General features: G+C 41.0%; 1 protein-coding gene across 1 annotated transcript in view; it reads right to left on the bottom strand.

The window, feature by feature from the left end:
* The window catches only part of LOC140494578 (phospholipid-transporting ATPase ABCA1-like), a 176294-nt gene that overhangs the window by 140703 nt on the left and 16585 nt on the right, over nt 1–19006 (bottom strand). The window contains exons 2-3 of the mRNA XM_072593913.1: nt 8544–8644; nt 1199–1292 (exon numbers count right to left, since the gene is read on the bottom strand). Of these exons, the coding sequence (XP_072450014.1) occupies nt 1199–1292; nt 8544–8644 (195 nt within the window). The remainder of the gene's footprint in view (nt 1–1198; nt 1293–8543; nt 8645–19006) is intronic.

Here is a 19006-nt window from a genome sequence, read left to right as displayed (position 1 = left end):
GTCTGCTCACATTGGTTTTACTTCCTGAAACCATGCAGTACTGATGTTGTATGCAACCTATGCATTGAATTGAACTGAACTATGTTTTGCAAACACCCATATAAAATCCTATTACATAAGCTTTTATGTGTCAGTACACAGGATCAGGGGATGTGGTGATGTAGTGGTAACATCGCTGGACTATTAATCCAGAATCTCAGGATAATGTTCATGGTTTGAATCCCATGGTGAAATTAGATTTTTGGAATTTAAAAAGCTGATCTAATAGCAATCATTTAATTGTCAACTGTCATCAAAAATCCATCAAGTTCACTAGAAGGAAATCTGCTGTTCTTAGACTGTCCTACACGGGACTTGAAACCAAAAACAGTTGACTCAACAGCCCTCGAGCAATACAGGTCGGCCTAGTCAGCAACACGCACCCAGTGAATAAAAAATCTTTGTACATATGGTCACAAGTACTATTTCACATCAAATTATATGATGACCGTACTAAATGGTTCAAAAGGTAATTTTCCACCAATACTGGCCCTTATTAGATATGGAGGTTTGTTTTAAATTAATTTTTTTCAAAAATGTCATTTTCAGATTAGGTCCCTGTTGGAATTTGAGAGGAGGAGGAGTGTGGAGTTCAGCTTCAACAAGCATAGCGGAATAAACAGAGCGCCCCTAGCTTCTTGCAGCTTGATGTGGAGGAGTTGGTGAGGAATTTTCATAGAATGAGCTACAACGTCTTTCCCATAAGGAAGAGGGATTGGAGAGAAGGGAAGGTTTGGGCACAAGACAGAATCTGGGGAGCAGCAGCATCGTATAAAGCTCATTTAAGTCATCGTCGCAGCAGAATACAAATCTATTTATACTATGAAAGGCTTAACTATCCTGCTGACAATCTTTTCCAAAGTTGACACTTTAAGAATGGTGAAATACACAAGGCCAGAGAGAATTATGCATCTGTGGAACACTATCATTTGGAACAAACTCAATGATTATCTGGAATCATTTGAGTTTAAGAATTTGTTTCCTTGTTAATCTTGGGGTTGAATACAAGTTGGGAAAACAGAATTCTCCACACTCATAACCAAGCAAGTGGCAATAATTGAGTACCTGATCCCTAGCCCCTCCATGATGATAGGCAGAGACTGGAGAGAAATGGAGATACACTAAACAGTATTCATACATCAACTGCTAGATCACTTACATTCATTCTGCTCAAATGATGGATGGGACTGACGCACGGAGACTAATATAAAGAAGAGGAAGAGAGGCCACAGAATCTCAATAACCAGCTGAACCTGGAAAACAAATGCCACGAATTAAGAAATGTTGATGCATGTTTTAAACTCATTGCAGTGATCACTCTGTGCCAGAATCCTTCACAATGTACTGAAGACTGCAGTAATAATCAGTTCATTCAGCTTAGCTTTGTGATAAGATCAGGCAATATAAAGTCCAATTCTTAAGCATTTCAGACCAGCAATGCCTTTTGGTCTGTAAGTAAACATGACTTCTTACACAGATTTCATACGAAAACAAGGAGGAAAAGTCACAGGGAGAGCAGTGATGAAGTCTCTTAATTTTAAGACAAAGAGCTTGTGATTGTATAGTGCATTTCGGGTGTACAGACATCAGGGTGTGGCAAACCATCCAAACTATTTTAGAACCAATTAAGTATCTCCAAAATTTTATCATTGTTGTAATGCAGAAAATACAGGAATCAAATTGCTGGGGAGGACAAAAAGCAATAAGAAAATGATATGAACTGCCTGAGAAATCTTGAAGTGGTTAATTATGGCCAGGATAAAGGGAATTCTCTCCTGTTCTTCAAAATTCAAGTGCAGTACTTCAAATCCTGTACACTCAGGGGACACCAGATTTTGGCTATTTCCAGATTTCAGCTTGGGTGGTTTGAGCTATGAGCAGTCTGGTGTGATCCAGGAGCACAGAATAGAGCAGTAGTAAAACCAATAACTGGTCTGGAGCCACAATGCAAAGCACCTAACCAAACATTGTCCAGGTAAGCTTTTTAAATCTTTTAGATAATTAAGTAGTATCTAGTTTGCAATAACCAGATTGGAGATACACTGCCTATAGTGTGTACAAGATCTTCGACATCTTAAGCAAACAGGGCCTCTGTTAACCGTCTCATCGAAGTGAAAAAAATTCCAATAGCTTAGCACTCAGCACTGGAGAGTTACCTAGACTTAATGTTCCAATCTCCGCAATGCAATCAATTTCTAACTCACAAGTAAATCTGTTATCAGTGCCTCAAACTGCATCCCAGTGTCTGTGTATATGTAGCAGCAACCAATCTTGGTTTCAGACTCAAATCCTCCCAATTTTGCACCTATCACTTAAAAACTCTCCTCAATCTTTACAGGTTCCCTTCCTGGTCTGTTTACTTCCACTTCCTCCTGTCCTAACCTGTAGTGGCTAGAGGAACAACACAAAAATCAAAATTTCCAAAAACGTTTGAGTGAAATACCTTCAGAGATTGTCTCTACTATGCCAAATTTCCCACAAATCAAGTGTATTTAAGAAAAATGAGGATATGGTAATCAAAGTGAATCAAACAGCGAGAAGGCTCATATACAGCCTAAAACCAGAGGGTTCTTGTGGTGCAATGGTAGTGCCCTCTGAACCAGGAGGCTTGGTTCAGAGGGCACTACCATTGCACCACAAGAACCCTCTGGTTTTAGGCTGTATATGAGCCTTCTCGCTGTTTGATTCACTTTGATTACCATATCCTCTGGAGGCCTGGTTCAAGTCCCACCTATTCCAGAGGTTTATTGGAAAACATCTAATACCAGCTAGAGCTGTTGGGGTCAAGGACCACTCATGTTGAAAAACTAAGTTATACAACATTACTTTGAAAACAAAAAACAATTGTGCAAACACCCAGATTTGGGAAACAATTAAATCAGTCTACAATTTTAAACTGGCCAGGTAATCAACTTTTGAGTCACTGGGTAATTGGAAATTATGGTACTAAAGGGCTGCATTTCAGCCAGGAGCAGCTTGGAGTTAGTGTTCATGAGATGTGAGTATTGCAGGCAAGACAGTGATTACTGTCCATCCAAATTGCTCAGTAAATTGGCAGTGTGCTACCATCTTGAACTAATGTAGTCCTTATGGTGTAGGATTACCAACTATGCTGTCAGGTAGGGATTTTGATGCAGTCACAATAATGGAAAAGCAGTACATTTCCAAGACTGGGCAGTGGATTTGGAGGGTAACACTACCATCTACAAGTTCCCAAATGCCCGCTGCCTTTTATCCTGGGCAGTTCTGTTGTAGGTTTGGAAAGTTTTAGGGAGGTGAATTGCTGTCATCTTTTATGGATGGTACATATTGCTATTGCTGTGTGCTGTTTGTAGCAAGTATTTAAAGATGCAGATTGCATAACAAAAATGGTCTTTGATGGCACTGAAGTTCAAACACTGAAAGTACATTTCAAGGGAAGACATGTCCAACTTTTGCCTTGTAAACTGAACACAAATGCTACTCCAGACAGAAAATTTGACTATTTTGGAAAATTAATATTACATCTTTTCTGAGAGCTGGAACTTAGCCTTATTTCTGTTTTAATATTGTAAGGTTGAACTAAGTAAGCAATGCAGATGAATTGAAAAAGGAGGGTAACAATGATTTAAAATCAAAACCAGTTAACAGGTTGAGATTAATTTAATCCAACTTTAGCTTAAGTTAATTGACATCCAGTAGTTGTTACTAGTCTAACCTCAGTCAGAAGACAGTGGTGCAAAGCTAACTCTAGTCCATCATTCTAGAACAAATGAAGTGCTAACCTAAATCTTTTGCATTATTTCTGTTGTAAAAGGTAAATTAAGGTTCATGTGATTTTATAATTGGAGCAATACAATTGATCTAAGACAATGAGTGCAGAGAGACCAAACAGAATATTGAACCACGGTTTTTGTCCTTTTTAATATTTCCACTTTTTACATGTGGAAGTCCTACCACACAACAGAACATCTTTTCTCAGCACCAGATCACTCATGATATTTTCTGTCATTAACCACCACCAGTAAGTCACCTGTGTTTCCAAGTGTCGAATTTATGTGCAGAGCCCATTAAAAGCAATGAAATAAGGTAGAGAAAGGGTTAACCATAATGGAGTTGGAAGGGGAGCTAGGGTTTCTGCTCTTGGTCACTAAGTGACAACACCAAGAAACTACAGATATTGCACACAAAATCAGGCTCAGCGATGATCGCCCATGGATGACTGGGTTGCCAACATTGTCAAGAAATAGCTCCCGACATTGGCACCTCTATCTCAAGGTTGAGAACAGGTGAAAGCCACTTGTTATTAGATTGTTATCAGGTACTGTCTGATCAATCCCTAAAAGGTGATGAAGAATACAAAACATCAGGGAAATTTAAATTCTACTTTCAGCACTTGTGATCATTTTAAACTAATAATTGGAGAAATGTTTTATATTCAGCTAAGGCAACAGGACTATCACTCAATTTCTGCATATGGGCACAGCAGCCAGATATAAAAAGGGAGAATGTTAGGTCTTATTCATACTGGCCACAGTATGAATAGTTTTTCATAAGTGGGGTATTAGCAAGAGGCACTTCTATTTTACACAACCACCTTGTGTCAGGAAAGGTGCTGGTTTTCAAACAAGGTCCCAACAGTTGGTCACAACTCATTGATCCCCAGAAGTGAATGGGTGTGACCTTGAGTAATGGATCAACGGAGCTTTTTAAATGATGCCTTCTTGCTCAAACTGGCTTCCATACAAAATCTGAAATTTCAAATCAGCAACATTTTAAAATGCAGTTTTATTTCTTTACAAGCTGGATTTTGTAAGCTGAAAAGTAAGTTTAGATTGTAATGTCAACAGGGTATGTGTCACTCAAAACTTAAAAGGATGGTACAATGGTACTTGGAGGATTTTCCTGCAGGCTTCAGGATTCAGTCATCATGTTCATATGGGGATCAGAAAACTGTTACAAGAAACTACCCCTTCATGTGATTTTCCCCAAAATTTTCTTTGGGCATTAATGAATCAACGTTAGAGATTTATTCAGCCTAGATTCCTGGACAAGAACTTTACACTTTTTCCTTTCTTTGGAAGTAGTGGAAAGGGAGTGGAAGGAATAATGGGCTGATTATGAACTCAATTACATTAATGGCCCTTCCATGAGCAGCAAGGTCTGGAGTGCACCATGAAACTCTGGCTCACAGGCAGAGATGCTGCCCACTGTGCCACAAGGTTTCCTCATAGTTAGAGAGAAAGATAGCAGCAAGGCCCACAAAGCTCAATGGTGATTAGCAGAGCCAATAGTTTGAAAGCAGCAGCAGAATACAATAAGGCTTAATGTACAGAGCACCCAAAAATGGATGTGTTACCACTTCAACTTTTCTGGAATGTAAACAAACTAAAGGCTTTCTGTAATGGAGATAGGATTTCAGAAGCCTTTGGCTACTGCTGAGCTCAAGGTGGCATAGCTCATCCTGCACAGAATTCCTATCTGGAATACTGAGCCCCAGGTAAACTACATGGAGCTGCAATATTTAATGTTGCCAATGGACACCAGGAGCTGAGTGAAAAATCTCATTCAGCCTTTAAGAACAGGATTGGCTCTGCTTAATTGGCTACTTGGTAGATGCAGGCAGGTACTACCCCCTAGCCCACCTACAGGGAAATGGCATAGGGCAGAGTAGAGCTATAAACTGCACAGGGAGAAAGGGAGGTCTGCAGATGCTGGAGATCGGAGTCGTGAGCGTATTGCTCGAAAAGCACAGCAGGTCAGGCAGCATCAGAGGAGCAGGAGAATCGGCGTTTTGGGCCAGAGCCCTTCATCAGGGAGGAGGCTGGGAGCCTCGGGGGTGGAGATACACCCAAAAGGCTCCCAACCCCATTCCTGATGAAGGGCTCAGACCCGAAACACTGATTCTCCTGCCCTTTGGATGCTGCTGACCTGCTGCGCTTTTCCAGCACTCTCTCGACCCATAAACTGCACAGACTAGCAATGTTAAATCTCTGTACTAGTACATGCCAGACAGACACATTGAGGCACCAACTGACAACCCTAATCAGTCTAATTCTTCACAAAATTATCCAGCAAATACACCCAATTGCAGAATCACATCTGCTCTGACAAGATGTCCCACTTCTAAACATCCCAGATGTCAGAGCATCTTCATCTGACCCAAAACAGCCAGCCTGCCTTCCTGGTCACTGCCCATTTCAACTCCCCCTCAAATATGTTCATCCTTGGCCTCCTCCATTGCTAGTGAATCAGACTGCAAAATTGGAGGAATACCACTTTTCTCCCACTTGAGCTGTCTACAGCCTGGAGGACTTAACAGTTCAACTTCAAGTAACCTTTCCACCCCTCCTCCCTTCCATTCCACCTACGAACTGGATTCATCTAGCTGATCAACCAACCAGATCACACCTATCACTACCTCTTCTTTCCACTGTTCTCCCCTCCTGACCATAACTGTAGCGTCCCCTACCCCCACATATAGTCCTGAAGGCTTAATACACAAAATGTTGACTCCTCCACTTCCTAATGATGTCTGACTTGCTGTGTTCTTCCAGTCTCTTGTTTGTCTATTTTTGGCCACTTGAATTTTGTAATCACAGGTTGATTGGTTATCCAGTCATTAGCTTGCTCGTTGCAAACGGCTAATGGATACACAAGTTAATATTATCTTTGGGTCCTATGGTTACAAACTTGGCATCACTCCAGCTCTGAAATTCCTATATCAGGTCAGTCATTTGTGACCGACAGAACATGTTTTTGACATGACAATGTCATCCTGTCAGAGGAGGACACCACTTCTGTTCTTTTATTTATTTCTGGGATGAGGGAAACTGCTGGGTAGGTCAGCATTTAATGCCCATTCCCAATGGTCCAAAGGACAGTTCTGACTGTCAGCCACATTGCTATGGGTCTGGAGTCACATGTAGGTCAGAAAGATGGCAGTTTCCTTCTGGCACTAAAGGGCACTGATGAACTGGATGGGTTTTTCCAACAAACTTAATGATCATCAAATTCAATTCCAGATTTTATTTTTAAAATCTAATTCAAATTCCACCATCTGTGATGGTGGGATTCAAACCCAGGTTCCAAGAACATTACACAGATATACTCTGGATTAATACTTAGCGATAATACTACAACCTCCCCTTCTGCTGCATAAATGGCAGCAAGTGGCCAGCTTCACCTGTTGCTCAAATATTTGAGACACTTTACCTGGTATACCAAGATAGACAAATCACTTCTCATGACCAAGCATAACCGCTTTAGGGTCTTCATGAATTTGCAGTTAGAACCATTCTCAACATGTCAGGATAGCCATTATCCTGACAGCTAGCTTTGATGTGTTCTATTTCAGTATCAAGCTAGCTAGTAAATAAATGGCTTAACGTTATTTGAAGTTGCCAATAAAACTAATCTATTTACAGATGGAAATGTAGTATCCAGTGAAGGTAGGTTTGTGGTAGATACAACTGCTTTCCAACTGGGACGTCAAGAAAAGGGGATTATTTGACTATCCCATTTTAATGGAAATTTGAGCACAGTTTGGAACATTTCTCATTGCACATCATGCAAACTCATGAAAGGCCAGAAGGCCCTTTGAGTCCTGGAAAGGTAAGAAATCACAATTTTTGAAAAATAGGGTGAAGCTAGTTGTGAAATAAGTGAAGCAAAAGCAGCATGAGGGGATGTTTGACCTCAGTTTTCGGGACATCGCCTCTGGGAGACACTTGCTTGTGCTGGACTAAAATAGAGAAGGATCATTTGGGAAGATACCAAACACAACAGGAGACCTAGCATGCAGCACTGAAGTATCAGCATCAAAAGAGGATAAAATCTTCAGCATCACCTGCCACCTTGTGTGGAAGAGTTTACAGATAGCATGCTGGTCTCTGCTATCTTAGAATCCATCAAGCCAGGAGAAGTGGAAGCCAAAATTGCACCCTGCACAAGTGTACCTGCTATGATTTTCCTAACTTTTAGAAGTATTACAACAAATGTCACACTGTCACCATGTTTACAAATTATTTTAAAGTATTTCTATGCTAATGCCCCAAAGGAAATATAATTCTAAAGCAGTTTCCAAACCATCGCTCTCCAAAAACTTAGCAAATTTTGATTGTGGTTCAGGGTCACAACTGGTGTCACTGTCCCTGTGACATGGGAAAAAAAAAAGGAAAACTAACCAGAGTACAACAAAACTCATTCAAGTGACAGACAACTAAGTTTAAAAAAACAGATAGTTATACTCCTATACCCTCCATGAAGTAGCCATTAAGACAAGACAAATGGTTAACTTAAATATCAGAGCTGACTAGACCTAAGGAATTTCCTTGAACAAATAGTGAGACTTCAAGAGATGCAAGTTAAGGAATAGTATTTTATAATAAACTTTCTCAGTAAGTCAGACACTGCCACTTTAAGAGCTACTCTGCAGAAACCACCAAGACTACAAACAGGAAACACCAAAGATAGCAAAAACAATTAAAGACCAGGGTCACATCAGCTTAATAGATCTAACTCACAATCTGTCTTTTCCGATAGGTGAAATTCTTCCAAAGGAGGAGCCCAAGCTGTATCCAGAAGCTCATTTTTGTCCTTATCGTACATGGGCAGCAGAGGTCACCTGCATTGCAAAGAAAGAATGTCAAACCCTCAAGTTACTTACATTTTGCCTCCACCTCCCAAAGAGATTTTCATTTTTCTAGCACCTTCCACAAGCAGTAAGCCTCAAATCATTTCATCAAATGAAAGGCTTTTGAAATATGCTGTATTCCCCTGAAATCCTGTTTGCGAAGTGCAATTTTTAAAATGACCTACAACAAACTCTTCAGGGTTAAAACAAAAATGAATGGTTTATACGTTCAAACCTCAGGATGATTAATATATGTACATAGAGAGGGAAAAAACCAAACACTCAATTAAGAATAACTTAAGTCAAAAAATATAGACAGCAATTCATATGATTGACTGAATCCAAACCATCAACTTCTAGTGAAATGTAAATGAAGTGTTGGAAGAACTTAACAGGTCTGTCAGCACCTGTGGAGTGAGAAACAGTTAAACACTGAATCCCTGAAGAGTCAAATCAGATTCAAAAGCCTTAGCTATTTCATTCATCAGATGACAGACCTGCTGAGTTTCCTCAGCACCTGCATTATGTTACTTTTATTTCAGATATTTAGTGAAAGCTTCTTTCTTGTAGGACTTTAATTTAGGTGTGTGCAGTTGGCTGAAGTTGCAGAATTCCTTTAGAGTTTGATTAGGTTTAGCTAGATAAGGTTAGTGTACAGAATTGGTCCATGCTCATGGAGATCAGGAACCTTCCAGAAACAAGGCTTCAATGCAACTTTAGGCCAGAGGTGGAGTTGGCTCAGCCTGGAGTCTTTTTTGGTTTTTCTTTGGAGGGGGGGGGGGCGCATTGGTGAGGAAAAAAATTTTGCAGACAGTGATTTCAACAGTAGATTTAAAGACTTTTACTAGAACGCAAGGTTCAAAAAAATGTGAAAAGCATCTCTTTCAAAAGATAGGGAGTTTCTTTGTATCTGATGGGCTTAAGGATGAATTGGAGTTAAAAACAACTATTTCTGTTTCACTTGGCAAAAGCTATTGTTTATTGAATGAAATAACTGTTGAACAATTAGCACCACTTTAAGTAAAAGGTAAAGTCACCATAGACCCAGAGCACCACTCAGATGACTGGTGGTGGTTTAATTGGAAAGTCACCACACCTACGTAGTGTTTGTGGCAGTCCTTGCATGGAAATGTTGTAGACTACATTGGTTTTAAGAGACCCAGTACAACCCATGGACAAAACCAACGTTGTCTACAAAATTCCATGCAAGGACTGCCACAAACACTACGTAGGACAAACAGGAAGAAACAAACAGTTAGCCACCAGGATACACTAACACCAGCTAGCCACAAAAAGCTATGACCCTCTCCCTCGTAGCCCTACACACTGAGGAAAAAAAAACACCATTTCGACTGGGACAACACATCTATCCTGGGACAGGCTAAGCAAAGACATGCCAGAGAATTTCTAGAGGCCTGGCACTCCAACCACAACGCCATAAACAAAACAGATCTAGATACCATCTATCAACCCCTCAGAAAATGAACAGGAAATGACATCAGCACAAACCCCATGAACCCCATCCAGGACAAACAAATAGAAAGCAGGAGACAACAGCTTCACTTCACTTGGAGGTCGCCACTGATGATATTACCTAGCCAGGTAATGAAACGTCTGGATATCAAACCTACAGTTCAGTGAGCAAACCTACACCCTAAACCTCAACCTGAGCTACAAACCTTCACAAACCTTGCAGCAATTGAACTCTTTGTTGCTGTGTATTCTGCATCACAAGCCAGCCATCCAGCCAACTGACTTAAATTGACTCCCAAACATTTTAGGTACAATGATTTTCAATAGCTCCCAGATGTTTACAGATGCTGTTGGAGAGATACTGCTCAGTGTTGGGTGGACTGTGATGGCCACCCATTGGAAGTTGAGTTATTCCATGGTTTCAGAACTATATCCTTGTAATTACCACTTAGAATTTCCCAGAACTACAGCCAAACGGAATGCATTTGATACTTTATTCTGGTAAAGTCCATTTTAAAAATTTAAACGAACATAGCTTTTAAAATATTCTTATATGTATGAACATGACAACTGTACTTAAAAATCCCATCCAAAACAAAACACCTGTTAGCACAGCGTACATTTTGCTTAGTACTGGAGCCCCAGCCTCATTTGTGCTCAGGTATGAGGAGTGGACCTTGAAATGTGTGATTTAGAGGAGTGTTATTTACTGAGCCATTTAGGAAACGGAATCTGTCTGAGGGGCAGGATCCTGTACTCCATTCTACAAATGCTGTTTATCTCCATATGAGATGACTTCATGGGCATGGATTCTTAATGGGAAGGAGATTCACTGCTGCCCTCTAGTACCTTATTCAAACTATCATTCATCATACACCTGTCCAAATCTGCAGTATGGTTGGCTATTCAGCTGCGGACAGCATTACAACTGTTTTAAATGTGAATATCAATAACATTGATCTGGCAGAATAAGCTTGTTGGGGCTTTATAAAAAATTGAGAATGCATTGGATAGGCATGAGCTGGTTCCAAGATCTTGAAAGTATGTTAAAAGCAGGTTTCAGACAAAAAGCAAGTTGAGCTGGAGTTCTTCCAATTTCAATCTTAAAGTAAGCTCAGGATAAAAGTTTTTTACAACTTGCAAACAGCTAATTGATGGATGAGACAATGGAGTCTGGAAGAGCCAGGTAGATGTTAGTTGTCACCAGTTTCCCCTCTGGAAAACCAGTTTGCAAATGAAGAAAAAAGGTAAACAAAACCAGGACAATACTGTCACAGCTACCAGATTAACACTGGGTCACAGGTAGAAGGAGCAGTTATGGGGTATTTCTTTATGCATCACATCTGAGTGTTCAGTGGAAATCTGTCCCCTAAGTGGCCCAAGCATCTTGGAGATTGCCTCATGATTAATTAGGAAAACAGCCTGGAGTGTAAAAATAGTATTCCAGTGATCGAATCAGATGTTCATGGCTTTTACACATACTTGTTTAACCTCTAACAGAAAGAGAAAACAAGATTTCATAATTAATATCATAATCAAAAAGGAGATGGGGAAGTTGTGTTCAGATTCACAAAACATGTTTAAATAATTGAAACGATGCAAAAACTACATTGGATATCACTAGACTTTGACATTCTTTCCACACCCCCACACCCCACCTGTGATTAGAGTTTTACTGGCTAGGCCAAAATGTATTATCCATTCACATTTGTCCAAGAGATTTTGGTTGTAAGCTGCACTTGAATTACCATTGTCCACGTGACATAGATTCTTCCTAACAGCATTTTGGTTGTAAGTCCCAGAATTACTGGAGTCAGTACAGCCATTGAGTGGTGGGATGCTGGCAGGGAGTAGTTGATAATCAGCAGGGAAGAGTTTCCTTCCTGCAGGAGACATCATTGGATCTGGATGTTGAGGACTCCCAGGGCAACTCCCTTCTGCTTGTATACCTAGGATAAGGCATACCCAGGTATGGTGGTGTTTTTGTCTGGGACATAGTCTCACACTCAATACAGACAAATGTCAGGTTGTTACTTCACTAATGTTGGAGAGCTGCACAAGCCCCTACTTGGCCATAAAGGAGGATTTTGCAGGATTGACAGGCGGAGTTTCTCATCATTTCCAGTGCCAGTCAACACTGGCTGAATCACCTGGTTTAATTCCTTTGAGACTTTGTAGAGGTTTAATAAAATGGAGTGTCTCAGTGGGTCATTTCAGAGGGCAGTTAACCACATTGTCCTTGCCTGACATAACAGATTCCCTACAAAATGTGTTTTTAAAATGACACATTAGAGGTTATCTGAAAACGTTGCCAAAAACTAACTCCAGGTATTAACTGAATATATGAACTGGATTTGAACCAAATGACCCCACACCACTAACACGGGCTTTTGGATTAGTCCAGTGACAGGAGCTTTTCACCACTTCCCTCCACCCCAGATCGTTTAGTTTCGAGCAAACATGTCATGGTGAGATTTCAATTCTAATGTCAGAAACTAGATGTGCTCACCCCTGGATCTACCACTCACTATTTTCAGCAATGTGTATGCACTACAATTCTAACACTAGTCAGTTAATTGTACTAGAGCAGGGTTCAGAATTGGGAGCAGAATGTGGAAAGGACATGGAACATAAGCACTGACTCAACTTTAAGAGCAAGAGGCAGCTGTTGCAATGTGTCTCAAAAGAGGCACTGAATGGAGGGCAGTTGGCAAGGAGGATGCTAGGATGATCACTTCCCTGTCCCCTGATTTTTAAAGATACCAGAGGTAATGAGTGACTGTGTATAAATCCTAGTCCTTGTCAGTGGCAGAGCTACTCTGCCAGGCTGAGGAAGTCAGCAGCAAGGAGTGACAAAAACTGGGTGCAGTGCCAGAAACATTGCAGTGACCTGCTTAGGTCCAAGAAGTTTAATCCCAAGATCAACCTTGTTGCCAGCTGGAGGACAATTCTCCTAATCAGGGGGAAAGGATGTACTCAAACCATGATGAGTAAAAGAGGTCAGAATCATGTTGGACATGAGGCGGAGTGCAGACTACAGCTTATCACTCAAGATTTCATTCATGGCCTAGAGAGGATATGGTGGGGGGACTCCCAAGTTCAACAGCATTTTTCTTTTCCTTGCAGCCAGTTTGGAAATGAACCATGGGGATAGCAAAAGAGGGCATGTCTGGGTAATGAGGCTGCATCACCAGCACATTGGCCCTTGCTCTACCAAGGGTGGTATGTTATAGGGATGCTCGAATAAGCAAACCTCCCCAGCTCAGGGGATGCCCTGCTCCCCTTTTAACAAACCAGCTGTGTAAGCATCTGATGGTACCCAATCTCTCACCACCTTTTCTATACCTGCCTCAGAGCCAGCTGCACAGGAGCAGAGTCCAGAGTCTACTTGTTCCAGAGAAGGCAAAACAACACCTCACAGCCTGTACCACTGCATCTTTCTTGCACACTTTTATTCAGAGTACAGGCCACTCATTTTGATGGGTTGTTTCAGAAAGTGACATGTTGTGAAGGGTGAGGGTAGAAGGATACTGGGAAATGGGAAGAAGAAGGGTGACTAAGGCCTGCCCAGCATGTACAACTGTTGAGAACCAGTGTCATGTGCACATGCAGATGTCAGTGAATTTAGGAGTCCATGTCTGTCATGCACTCCAGATGTATTCAGGAGGGGATGAAATGGAAGAAATTTTAGGGAAAAAAAAATTATGTATGCTCAATAACTACTTTTTGTCATTTACATAATGATTTGGATGAGAGCATAAGGGGTACAGTTAGTAAGTTTGCAGATAACACCAAAAATTGGAGATGTAGTGGACAGCAAAGAGGGTGACCTCAGATTACAACAGGACCTGGACCAGATGGGCCAATGGGCTGAGAAGTGGCAGATGGAGTTTAACTCCGATAAACGCAAGGTGCTGCATTTTGGGAAAGCCAATCTTAGCAGGACTTATACACTTAATGGTAAGGTCCTAGGGAGTGTTGCTGAACAAAGAGACCTTGGAGTGCAGGTTTATAGCTCCTTGAAAGTGGAGTCGCAGGTAGATAGGATAGTGAAGAAAGCATTTGGTATGCTTTCCTTTATTGGTCAGTATTGAGTACAGGAGTTGGGAGGTCATGTTGCAGCTGTAAAGGACATTGGTTAGGCCACTGCTGGAATATTGCGTGCAATTCTGGTCTCCTTCCTATCGGAAAGATGTTGTGAAACTTGAAAGGGTTCAGAAAAGATTTACAAAGGAGGTTGTCAGGGTTGGAGGATTTGAGCTATAGGGAGAGGACGAACAGGCTGGGGCTGTTTTCCCTGGAGTGTCGGAGGCTGAGGGGTGACCTTATAGAGGTTTATAAAATTATGAGGAGCATGGATAGGATAAATAGACACAGCCTTTCCCCTGGGGTTGGGGAGTCCAGAACTAGAGGGCATAGGTTTAGAGTGAGAGGGGAAAGATAAAAGACCTAAGGGGCAACGTTTGCACAGAGGGTGGTATGTGTATGGAATGAGCTGCCAGAGGATGTGGAGGTGGCAGGTACAATTGCAACATTTAAGGGGCATTTGGATGAGTATATGAACAGGAAGAGTTGGGAAGGAAAAGGGTCAGGTGCTGGCAGGTGGGACTAGATTGGGTTAAATATCTGGTCGACATGGACGGGTTGGACCAAAGGGTCTGTTTCCATGCTGTACATCTCTTATGACTATGACTCTAAAACACGTCAAATGGAATACTGGGTTAGGCAGAAATCTTGTCATAACCCAAGAAACAGATGACTGCTTTAATGGGGTAAGAATTCAAAAGTGGTACTCTTTGACTGGCTGTTAAAGATTTGCTCTTGCAATGGTCAGCTTCTGGCCATTCACAGTGGAATCACTGAGCTGGATAATTCAGCCCATGAATTAGAAGCTGCACTGGCACAGAAGTCAAGTGTAAACAGGAGTAAAAAAACTCCTGTACAGAAACAAACAACTTGTTACCAGCCAACTAGACAACTCTGCTTTAAGGATGTCTGGATTTGGCATGTGAGAGAGAGACTTAAGGTGTTATCAGAGAACTGCTTTTACAAAAGATGGAGGAAAGTTAGACTGTACCCAAGTTTCAACTTCAAGCTCTTTTGCCCATCTCCCATGGTTTTACTTTGGGGGTACGGTTTTTGTACACCAGCTGTAGCCCTCCTATGATCCAAAACAGGCTTCAAATTTTTGTTTTTAATACAGACCTGTGTTTAGAATAGTCTTGTCCTTTGACAGCAGTGCTCAGATTCTCATTCAAAGATAATTTATAAAAAGGTATAGCCAGGTAGGAATTTATTGCTGGAACATTATTGGCTTTTGTGGTTGACTGTGCATTCCCAGACTTCCCTTCTGGATTTAGAGGATGCTCTGCTCTCCCTGTACTGCTGAACAGTGTCATACATTACAGGGCTTCCTCCTCTTCAAGTTGTTTTGCTGTATAGAGTATATCCTCAGAGACTCAGGCCATTACAATGTCAGGGTTCTAAAAACATTATAGTGGAGTTTAGGATCCAATGAGATTCCTGCCACAGTCAAACAGCTGAACACTCCAGTCTGCTGCCACTCCAGCAGGAACAGGTTGGCTTTCCCATATTACATCACTGACTACATGTCAAAGTAGTTCCTTAGCTATAAAATGTTTTATGCAAGTTGTATTATATAAACTGGTTTTTTCCCCCTTTTACTTTTATTTTAACTTCACCAAGCCCATTCCCAACCAAGGTGGCTTTGAGATATCCCACAGTCAGCTTTCCCACTCCCCAGTTGCACCATTGACAAGTTCACTGATACCAAGTCAGGAGCTCAAGGACTCTTGACACTATGTAAACGGATGAGGGAAGGGGTTATACTGGACATTGTGTTTGGAAAGGAGCCTGGCCAGGTGAGTGAAGCTTCAGTGGGGGACCATTTTGGGATCAGTGACCATAATACCGTGGGTTTTAAGATATTCATGGATAGGGAAAACAGCAGTCCTCAGGTGAAGTGTTAAATTGGGACAGGTGAACTACAACAATATTAGGCAGGATTTTGATTGGAGGTGGCTTTTTGAGGGTAAATCCACATGGGACACGTGGAAGTATTTCAAATGGCAGTTGATAAGAGTTCAGGAGCAGTATGTTCCTGCAAGAATGAAGGAGAGGGTATGGAAAATTACATGAACCTTGGATGATCAGGGATATTATGACCTTGGTCAAAAAGCAAAAAAAAGGAAGCATATGTAAGGTCTAGGAGGAAAGGAACTGGCAAAATCCTTCAAATACAAGGAAAGTAGGAAAGAACTTAAGGAATTAGAAGAGCTAAAGGGGGTCATGAAAAGTTGTTAGTGATCAGGATTAAAAGAAGAATCCCAAGGCTTTTTAATACATCTATAAAAAGCAAGAGGGTAGCCAGGAGAAAGGTTGGACCACTCAAGGGAAAAAGCAAGGAGTCTATGAGTGGAGCTGGAAGAGGTAGGTGAGGTCCTAAACCAATACTGTACTTTAGGTCAGTATTCACCGAAGAGAAAGGAATTGAGGAAGGATGATCTCAGAGACTGTCAAGTGTCTCAGCTAAGTTGCAATTGAAAAGGAAGAGGTGCTGTGTCTCTCAAATATTAAAAAAAGGTAGAAAAGTCCTTGGGTCCTAATGGGATCCATCCCAGAATATCAAGGGAGACATGATAAATTGCTGGAGCATTGACAAACCCCTTTAGCTCTTTAGACACAGGTGAGGTTCCATGGGACAACATTGGCTATTCTCCAGTCCTATTATTAATAAAGGGTAGCAGGGATAGTACTGGAAATTACAGGCTTGTGAGTCTCACGGCAGTGGTAGGGAAATTATTGTCAGGGACAAGGTCTTTGTGCATTTAGAAGCAAATTAACATTAGCAACAGACAGCATGGTTTTGTGCAGGTGAGGTCATCCATCACTAATCTGATTTTTGAGGTGACAATGATGATGGACGGGAAAACTGTTGATGTTGTCTACAAGGACTTCAGTAAAGCCTTTAACAAGGTCCCTCATAACAGGTTGGTACAAAGAAATAAAGTCATATGTTATTGGGGTGAACTGGCAAGATGGATATAGAACTGGCTCAGTCATAGGAGCTGGAGGGTAGCAGTGAGAGCATGCTTTTCGGAATGGAGGGCCTTGACGAGTGGTGTCCCAGTGTTGGGGCCTCTGCTGGAAGTGATCTACATAAATGATTTGGAGGAAAACATAGCTGGTCTCGTTCGTAAGTTTGAGGATTATACTATTCACAACTCCAAATCTTTTGTATAGATAGAATGGAAAAAAAAAAAGAGGGTTTTTCCTCAGGATGGAAGGGTCAATTACTAGGGGACATGGTGCATGTGTTAAAGAGATGTAGGAGGCAAGGTTTTCACACAAAGGGTGGCAAATGATGAAGGGCCTGTTCTTGTGCTGTATTGTTCTTTGTTCTATGACAACTAGCCAATTTCAGTAAGGGTTATTGGCGGAGGCTTTACAACTGGCCTGAGTGCCTATGGGTTTGTGGGAAAATAATATTTTAAATTAGCTGTAGTTCCCACACATGACCTTTGTTAGTCAATGCAAATAAGATCATTAGGCAGTGTGCAAGTTTGAGTTTCACTCAGATGCATTATTGATTTGGCCCATCAGCATCAAGCAATTTTTTGGCACTTCAGTGTAAGAAGAGGTTTAAGAGTCATGTACAGGGATTTTTATTTTTTTAAAAATGAACATTAAAGTTAACTTTTGTTCAGATTGTCACAAACATGAAGAACATAACATGTTGACGTAGCATATATGCATTAAAACAAAACTTGTATGTGGTAAACATGAGTCATTTAATAATATACATTTTAAAATCTTTATCAAGACAGTGACAAACACAAAGTGCATCTGAAGGTTGAAATGTACAAGTCAGAAAAACTGACATTACCCTCACCCTTCAGATTTTTATTTTAAATCTAGAATTTAGGCAAAAAGTCCAAGGCTTACATGACAGCACAGCATAAAGGATGAAAAGATTACTCAGGAGAAAAACAGAAACAAACAGTGAGGTCAGAGACAGGTTTATGGTATTTATGGGATGCTTATTTGCATGTCACAGAACGCAAGAACCTCAGTCTTCATTCACATCAGGAGATCTTTGGCACTAAGACTTGCTCACCAAGCAACAATGCTAAGAACAACCCTGTCAAAACACACCAGGCTCTCAGCTTCAATAGAACAAACCAACTACTAACAAGCAAGATTAAGTACAGCTGAATTATCTGGATCTTTCCAGATCTTTGACTCAACTCTGGCCCCCAAGGCTAAGCTGGTTTGGTTTTAATAACCTATAGATTGTAGGAGGAAGGGAAGACTGAAGGAGTGATAAGCTCTTAAGTCCTGGAAGTAAATAAGAGCAGATGATTTCAAAACTAGCAAGGGTGCAGGGAGGAGTAACTGCACCCAAGACAGGGAGGAATGCAAGTAGAGTTCGTGAACACTCAGGTATAGACAAAACAACAAGATAACAAAAAGGAGGAGATTTTTAAGTAGCAGCTCATAATATTTCTCTTAAAGCACTCACTCCTACTTAATCTTTGAGAACCCTTGATATCTTGTGCCAAATGTCAACTGTTCCTATCCAAGAGAGACTCAGGCACACCCATCTGTTACAGACCAGACCCAAACCCCCTCAAAATATTAAGTAGCCTAGATCCTAACCTTTTCTTGCTTTAATAAAACAAAAAAGGTAAATACAAGGTGTTGTGTTCCAGATGCAATTTGCCTGGTCAAACTACCAGATTTAAAGCAAAAGCATACTAATTCACCCACAATGTTAAAATACAAAAAAAAGGAAATGAATTGTAACAACTATTGGAAAACTTAGAATATTAGATACAGTAACACCTCAAATACACCTGG

The sequence above is a fragment of the Chiloscyllium punctatum genome, chromosome 24, assembly GCF_047496795.1.
Source record: "Chiloscyllium punctatum isolate Juve2018m chromosome 24, sChiPun1.3, whole genome shotgun sequence".
NCBI classification, from domain to species: Eukaryota; Metazoa; Chordata; class Chondrichthyes; order Orectolobiformes; family Hemiscylliidae; genus Chiloscyllium; species Chiloscyllium punctatum.
The sequence above is the reverse complement of the archived record's forward strand: the minus strand, read 5'-3'. Positions and strand labels throughout refer to the sequence as shown.